The sequence below is a fragment of the Hippoglossus stenolepis genome, chromosome 14 (assembly GCF_022539355.2).
Source record: "Hippoglossus stenolepis isolate QCI-W04-F060 chromosome 14, HSTE1.2, whole genome shotgun sequence".
Taxonomy (NCBI): domain Eukaryota; kingdom Metazoa; phylum Chordata; class Actinopteri; order Pleuronectiformes; family Pleuronectidae; genus Hippoglossus; species Hippoglossus stenolepis.
The window spans coordinates 11,437,569-11,445,720 of record NC_061496.1 but is presented as its reverse complement, the minus strand read 5'-3'; the positions used below and the strand labels follow the sequence as shown (position 1 = coordinate 11,445,720).

The 8,152-nt window shown below is 39.4% G+C and overlaps 1 protein-coding gene and 1 non-coding gene across 2 annotated transcripts; one reads left to right on the top strand and one right to left on the bottom strand.

Annotated features, from left to right (window-relative positions):
• The first annotated feature begins 2,272 nt into the window (after positions 1-2,272).
• trnad-guc lies at positions 2,273-2,344 on the top strand. Its single transcript has one exon. It is a non-coding gene; the product is annotated as a tRNA-Asp (tRNA).
• A 1,264-nt stretch (positions 2,345-3,608) lies between these two features.
• Positions 3,609-7,811, bottom strand: LOC118121263 (5-hydroxytryptamine receptor 3A). The gene is made up of 9 exons (XM_047343126.1): positions 7,781-7,811; positions 6,977-7,140; positions 6,694-6,738; positions 6,513-6,622; positions 6,250-6,419; positions 5,829-5,989; positions 5,265-5,475; positions 4,598-4,882; positions 3,609-3,826 (listed from the first exon to the last, which is right to left on the bottom strand). Exons 2-9 carry the CDS (start codon positions 7,076-7,078, stop codon positions 3,609-3,611), a joined length of 1,302 nt encoding a protein of 433 aa, XP_047199082.1. The 5' UTR covers positions 7,079-7,140; positions 7,781-7,811.
• Positions 7,812-8,152: the final 341 nt, after the last annotated feature.

Sequence of the window (8,152 nt, the reverse complement as noted above, 5' to 3'; positions counted from 1 at the left end):
AGCTTCATGTCTCAGCTGACCTGAGCAACTTCAGGACCCTGAACAAGGAGCTGGACGACATTGTCTGAAGAGGACAAGTGGACGACCTGGATCAGACTTTTAAAATCCCAGCTGGGATCAGGATTCCTCCCAGAGCAGTAAACTCTGAGTAAATCTGAAGCCTTTGTACATTCAGGGAACACAAAGTTGTCAATCTAATGCCTCAGGAGAGATTATTTCTCAAATTCCAGATCACTGTACAAAGACAATACAACTAATGATTTGGTTAATTAATCCCAATAGAACAGCGCCACACTTTGATACACGTGGTCGATCTTGGTATTACACCAATCTTCGTTAGTATAGTGGACAGTATCTCTGCCTGTCACGTGGAAGACCGGGGTTCGATTCACCGTATAGGTATTTTATGAAGTTTTGCTTGAATTTGACATCAGAAGAAATCAGAGGTGATGCTGTGGAATCAATTACCCTCCATCCATCCATCCATCCATATAACAAACTGAGCTGTATGAACAATTTGACATATTCATCCAAAGTGTTTCACTCAAAACATAAAAAAAAACTATTTTTCCTGAAATTAATTTATTTGTCCAACTCTCCGTATAATTATATCGTTTAATTCTGAGCATCCACCCAAAACATTCTGGTATACATACAGTGATATAAAATGTCATATTGATCCAATCAACTACAGCACAGGGTGTAAGGGTCGCTCACTACGCTGGGCCATCAGCTATGGGACGATAAGATCACACCCACCAACAATCATTTACATCTGTACACGAAAGACAGAGACATTTTGATATACCTCCTAAAAGTGACATTTTCAATATACAGCTTGAACTACTACAGATTAATTATTGCACCAATTGGCCAATGGCTCCATCCAGTGGATATAATCAGACATTGATCAGTTTAGTTTTTAATGACAATTATCAATAACAGTAACATCAAGTTGGAATAAATTGGGGTAAACGGATTTTGATTTAAAATGTAAACAAGAGAAAATGTGGTCTTGATGTTGTAGCCTTGTGACCTTTGACTATAATCTCAATATAAACTTTATAGATGGAAAATACACAACATTCCATAACATTTCTGGGAAAATCTAGTCTAGTCTCTTGATTGAGTTTTCTACATAGACACATAAAAACTTTGGTGACAATTTTCCTTTTTCTTGTCTCCATTTTTAAGATTTTAATGAGCAATTACCTTCCACCTGATTACATTTTTTTAGGGCATTTCATCATCACAAATATTGTAAATAAGCCTATTTGCAAACACCAAAGCATCTGAAATCACTGCATGCAGTTGGAAGTAGAACCATCCTCACACAGAACAGTGCAGGACTTGTAGTTCAACACCTCGAGTAACCACTCACCCATTTTATTTATCATCTCCTGCACCAATAGGAGTCTGTTCTGTGAGCATTGTCCTGTGGAAATACATGTTTATTATATTATATTATATCACATATTATTATATTTATTATTATTATTCATGCTGGTAAATCTAATTTCATTTCAAGTGCAAAAAACAAAGGAACTTCAGGTTTATTTCAAGGTTCAAGTCACAACTGAGGTTTTTGTTGACTGTCTTTTTACAAGAGATATACATGTTTTACATCAGATGTTTCTGGTTCACTGTTCTTCACATTATTTGAATAAATCAGTGGATTGATCATATAATAAGAAACGAAGTGAAACAGCATGGACACAGTCACTGTGGCGTCACAGGCCGGACAGAAAAACCTTTTCTAGTTTCTAGTTTTAGTCCAAAGTATCAATAATGATGATGATAATAATGAGGCAGTGACTGTGGAACAAATGAAAATGATTGTTCCAGATTCAACTGTACATGCTCACATTTAGAAGGTTTTGAATACATATGTTTAATAAAGTAATATGAAAAAGCAGAGAAACACTTACATTTTATGAGTCTGTCATGGTAGTAAAAAATGTATGATTGTGTGAAGACTAGGACATAAACTCCCCAGATACTAAACACAGATAAAATGACTATGAATCTCTGGAGGTGCATTGGGCTGTTTCTGTTTTTGATTTAATTGGCCTTTTGATTCATGTCTTACCACAGTACAAAACAGTACAAGATCTATACTGAGATCAGTTATATTAATTCAGAATAAAAATGATCATGATGATTCAACTTGATAAATATATCAAATCCACATTACACTCAGGTTATGTTATCTAGTAACGATGACTTAGCACCACCATGCGACCCGACACGCTCATTACAGATACTGCATCCTTCCTCGTTAGTATAGTGGACAGTATCTCCGCCTGTCACGCGGAAGACCGGGGTTCGATTCCCCGACGGGGAGAAATTTTTTATTTTCTTCATCATAAGGTAATTTGAGCGTGTTTATATTTTCTGCCCCCTGCCCTGTACGATGTGCACGATACCCTCAAAGTTTATGCAACTGTTGAAAATTGCGATGCTAAGGGAAATAAAATAAATATAAAATCTTGAATCCACATCTGCACCCACATTAAATGGGCTCTTCCCGGGCCCCATCCCTTCATCAAGTTTGGTGGAAATTTATTAAGTTGTTTTTTTGTAATCCTGCAAACAAATAAACCAACAGACAAACAAACAGACGGTTAATTCATGAATTCATTCAGTCATTCAGTAATTCCAGTTATCTAAAAAATTAGGCAGCTTCAACATATCAGCATAGTACGATATAGTGAATGTGATTTTTCTTTCAAAGTAATAGGTCGACATGTTAAGCTCACTGGCTGCCTGGCTGAGATTTTGCTCACATGTTTAAGTATGAAGTTATAGCAAACAGCTGGTTAGCTCAGCATAAAGACTGGTACTATGCATGCCAGCACATCCAGCTCACTAAGAAACAAAACCCAGTTGACATGTAAAGTCCATGTTTTATGTATGTTTTTGGATGCTTTGATGTCCATATGTCATTATCGACACATGTTTAATGCACCAAGTCATTAAGACAAAAGAAGAAGCCCAGAGTTAATCTCCACTCAACATTTTATAGGAAAACAAAGTAGAATTTTATTCTCCAGAGAACATGTTCAAAGATTTTGGATAACACAGTTCAAAGGTCAGACACACAGACTAATGAGTCAGTATTCAAATATGTTTTGTAACATTTTCATCAATACAGTCTAGATATTATGTTGAGGTTGGAAGCCTGGTGGAACTTTGTTTATGATTGAGTGATTTCTTTATGAAGAAGAAGGTTCTTGTTCGTGAGAGAGCTTCAATTCAGACAAGAGAGGCAATGATTCTCAGTTGAGTTTAATCAACAGGCAAAGAAATGTTTATATAGTTCACCAGAATAACACAAACGACACAAACGACACAGCTCATGAGATATTATAGACTTGTTTCTTTCCCTAAATGGACATTGAATACAACAAAAGTATTAAGGTTTAACAGGAAGAGGTATCTAGAGGTGTATGTGTCCGGGGACCATGACTTTCTCTTAAAATGTACCGTTAGCTAATTTCTCATGGGGTGTAACATGTTAGCAATGAGGTTTGCTGTCTAACTATAGATATTCATTTAATTTCTTTAAATTTAGAGTTAACAGTGAATTGATCCCAGGCCTTGTCCGGTCAAGACTGGTAGATCCAGATGCACCACATGGAGATGATGACCATGGCGTAGCAGGATATGAGCAGCAGATAGATGCGGAAGAGCAGGAAGTCGAGGACATATCCCACGTGGCACCACTGGTCCTGCAGCTCGCCCTCCTTCTGCAGCGACGTGAGGTGGGCGCGGAGGTCGGCCAGGTACTGACAGATCTGCTGCAGTTCAGTCAGAGCGGCTGTAACAGGCAGGGGAACAGAAATCAGCCGCTTAACACGGTGCGCGGTCTGGAATCAGGACCGGCGACATGTTACACCCACTGGTTGGACATACAGTATATTACATCTGATAATTATGATGACAAATGATAAAAACACACCAACACAATATACAACAAATTACAAAATCTTAAACCAGTATTCAGATTATTCTAAATCCATAGATAACGTCAGTGAGCTTAGCTTTTCTGTGTTTCCCTCTTTCTTAACAAAACAAGCAAATTCTGAAACATAGTTGACATATCCATCCACTCATAAAATATTGATAAAGGTTTAGCGAGGTCAAATATTTTGGTCTCATAAACACGTTGTTTTTGTAGGTTATGATGTAGCTTGATGCTACGGTGACTGTTTAGCTGTTTGCTTTGGATTGGACAGATGTTTGCTAGCTGAGACGTCCCTAAGTTGTAGCCTAATAAATCAGAAAGCAGCTCATTATTATGAATGTGGAGCTTGAGTGGATTTGCAAATAAGATGGTGTAAGGTGGAGGCTGCTTTAAACTGGATGAAGCCAAATATAAATGAGGAAATGGTTTTAATAGAAAAGAGCGAAGATAATGAGAAAATGTTCAATCTAGATTGAGTGTTAACTACACTGTGATTCTCTATACTGTAGAAATGTCTCATAATACTGATATATTTTTAGATGAGACCTAATAAATCTAAAATGTGACCTCTAAGTTAAAGCCAGTGAGGACCTTCATCTGGCAAAGTCATGTGTGTCATTCACTGGGTCTGAGTACCTCCATTGTTGGTTGTTTGCTGGGCAGGTGTCTGGTTGGTGTGTTGGACGACCAACGGGCCTGAGCTTTGAGGTTTATCCTTCTGTGGCGCAGAAGAGGGCCGGACGTCCTCCGGCCAGCGGTAGCAGATGAGGTTGGCAATGTGTTTGAGGATAACCACCCTCACCCAGTTTGGAACCTCTTGATATTTCATGGTACTGTGGTGCAGGACATTGGTAATGATGACCGTCTCCAGCAGACTGATGACCATGAGGGCCAGACACACTGAGAAATAGATGCCTACAGAAGATAGAGGGACAGAAGAGTTGCTTGATTGCATGATTTCTAAAATCGGTGCTGGATATTTTGATAGACGTTAACAAAAGGGCTTTGATATATGGTCCATAAAGGAACACAATCCCAATTTTTTTCCAAAAACCCAAACTCTTTCTGTCATTGCTTGGGTCATGGAAATTTCTGGGAGGTAAAATTTTTGATATTGACTGAAAAATGATTTTCAGACACAACAGCGACTGTCACTAGGAGACAGTGAAACAAGATGAACGTTAGTTACTGTTGATTAACACCGTGGATTATCATGATGTTAACAACGGTGAAACCTATGACCTACGCTATGTAAGCTTTCAGGTAACATCACTACAACAGTGTCTTGACCTCTGACCTATGATGGGCGTGCCGTTTGCTGTGCTGGGCAGCAGGTCGTTCATGATGAGCAGAAAGACGGTGTAGCCCAGGATGAGGGTCATCTTGAAGGAGGCGCGGTCAACGCTGTGGGGCGGCAGGTAGAAGGACAGGATGTCGATGAGCATGAGGAAGGAGCTGGGGATGAGCAGGTTGACCACGTAGAGGACTGGACGCCGCTTGATGACCACCTAGTGTAAAAGACAGGTATGTTCACTTTAAATGCATCTCTGTGGATGTGTAAAAAAAAAAACGTATATTATCAACTTTATTAACACATTTTTAGCCAAACGCAAATTTAGAACAACATTAAAATTAATTTACAGTCATTTTCTATTAAGTTCAATATTCACAAATTTTATGCTCAGTTTTTGGTCTCAGCCAACTCCTGAGGGAACATTTGAGCTTTTATGCTTTTAAAATCTCCACTGCGTTCACCAGTTCATCACTAACTGTGCCTGTCTGTTGTCGGCCTATAGGTTTTACAGTTGATATATTTACAGATTCAAGCACAGTAAACAACATGTAAACTGATCTCCGTCACCCAGAAGGTGATGATGTCCCACTCGTCGATCCCAAACTGGAGGATGGACGTCTCTCCCAGTATGTCCACCAGCTCCCATTCTCCGCTGGCTTCCAGGTAACGCTTTGAGTTTCCAGACATCTCCTCAAAGGTCAGTGCTGGACTGATCCTCACATCTCGTACTGTGAAAAATGAAAAGACATTGAGAGAGAGAAAGCACACGCAAACGTTTGTTAAAAGTTAGCTTAATGCTAAGTGTCCCTGATTTTACATAGCGATTATTATTTTTCTTCAACTTTTGGTTTGTATTTATTTTTTATTCCCTGACTCACATTTTCAGACCCATTGCTGCACCAGCTTTGGGCTCGGTGTGTCTGAGTGGAGGCTATGACTCCATAACTTGTTTGTGTGATTGTGTATTTGTCAAGGAGCCTTTTCTTACTGGTGTGCATGTAGGAGCCAAACGTGAATGAGCAGTTCTGCACGTCAAAAGGAAAACTGAAGATCTCCAGGTTGCAGGCCGAGACGAGTCGCAGCATCCTGTCCCAGCGAATGTGACCCGTGTGGTTGACGTAGACGTATGGACACGCTTGGGAGACGTCATCATCCACACTTTTGGGGGTTTGGAGGTGGAGGAATCAGGATGAAGTACAAGAAAATAGTAAAAGAAATCTGCTTTCTGCGAAACAGCTCAATGAAACTTACAACTCATACACGATGATGTCAGGAGACCAAAGCTCCTTCACGGGGAGAGAAATCCTAGTGACGCCATCACACTCTTCAGGGTCCCAGACCAGGAACTCATGCTGCCAGTACTGCAGTGAAATAAAGTCCAACATGAAATTTGATTACATTTTTCATTATTATGTCTCTTCATGTTACTTACCAGTCTGAGCCACAGGAAAGTAGTGAGAATCTGGGTCTTCTCATTCTGAAATCACAGTAAACAGAGGGTAAAACTAAAGTGAAGCCGACTGCTTTCTCTTTAAGGTCAGAATTACTCTAAGTCAAAAACTGTTTGCACACAATACATCGAATTGACATTTCACTACAGCAAACATCTGCCTGACATTTTCTCTGTCAGCCACTGCACAAGTTCTCTCAGTGCATATTTATTCTGGATTTAAGAGGTATTTTTCTATAAAGATCACTTTAAATGACAGTCTCACCACTCCCAAGACAGCGTAGAGGGTGAAGGAGATGTTGGTAATGGTGGGATTGCTGAGGTTCACTGCTGGCCTGAAGGGCTTCAGGTCAAACACAGCCTGCATGGACTCGAGGGTCGGACCACTGTGACCTTCTTTACACGTCAGTTTACTGTGACACAGAGACGCTGACGAGAGAAGAGGAGGGACGTTTTTCCAATAAACTCTGACCGCTGCTACACTTACATCTTAACTGCACCTTTAAAGTTTCTCACCAATCATTTAAGAGATGTGTTAATAAGCAAATAATTTGCATTTAAAGATTTAAAATGCATTTCAAGGTTAAAATACACAACACTATGGTATGATTTTCATTAAGTCACTAAAGACTCACATATCAGAACAAAATCTGCCACAATTATAGGACACATAACAAAATGAGCTTTGCATAATAGATTTTGATATTAAATGGCCCAAGGAAAATGCAGTTTGATATTAGACAGGTCACAGTGGCATCCTATAATTCCTCAACATAACATAGTATGACTTGCTGTGTATATAAGTTGAAAGATAAATAGCGAAATGTGGCAGATGCTAACGTTTTTTCGCCTCCACCAGTAAAGATAACGTCTGTATTAATCCACTGTGAGAATCATTTTAGACCTGAAACAGACTGGATAAATCACTGCATGAATTTAAACTGAAATAATTTAAATGAGGAGAATAAGCCACGTCTCAGCTGCAGAGCTAAATGTGCTTCGGTTCGGAAAAATTAGACACACGTGACTCCAATCGATAAAGTAGTGAATATAAGTAGATGGTCATTACCTGATATTAAGAGTAAACCTGAGATGATGCCGATGCTCTTCTGAGATGAACCCATGCTGGATGTCGACCTACACATGAATAAGGCAAAGTGGACTCCTGCTGACAGTGAACATACACACATGCTTGTTTGTGCAACTTAACGGTAGATTAGTTCTCTGGAGACTTAACCACAACCTCCACAACCTCCACCCCCACACACACACACACCCACAGAAACAAAACAAAAACAAAAAAACTTTCTGCATCCAAATATTAGATGAGTCTCCATAATTTAGATTAGTTATGCCCCCACAACCTGAGCAAAACAACAGCTCACACAAATACTTATCAACACAATCACATGCAGACTGTTCTCCCACAAAACTGCAATAA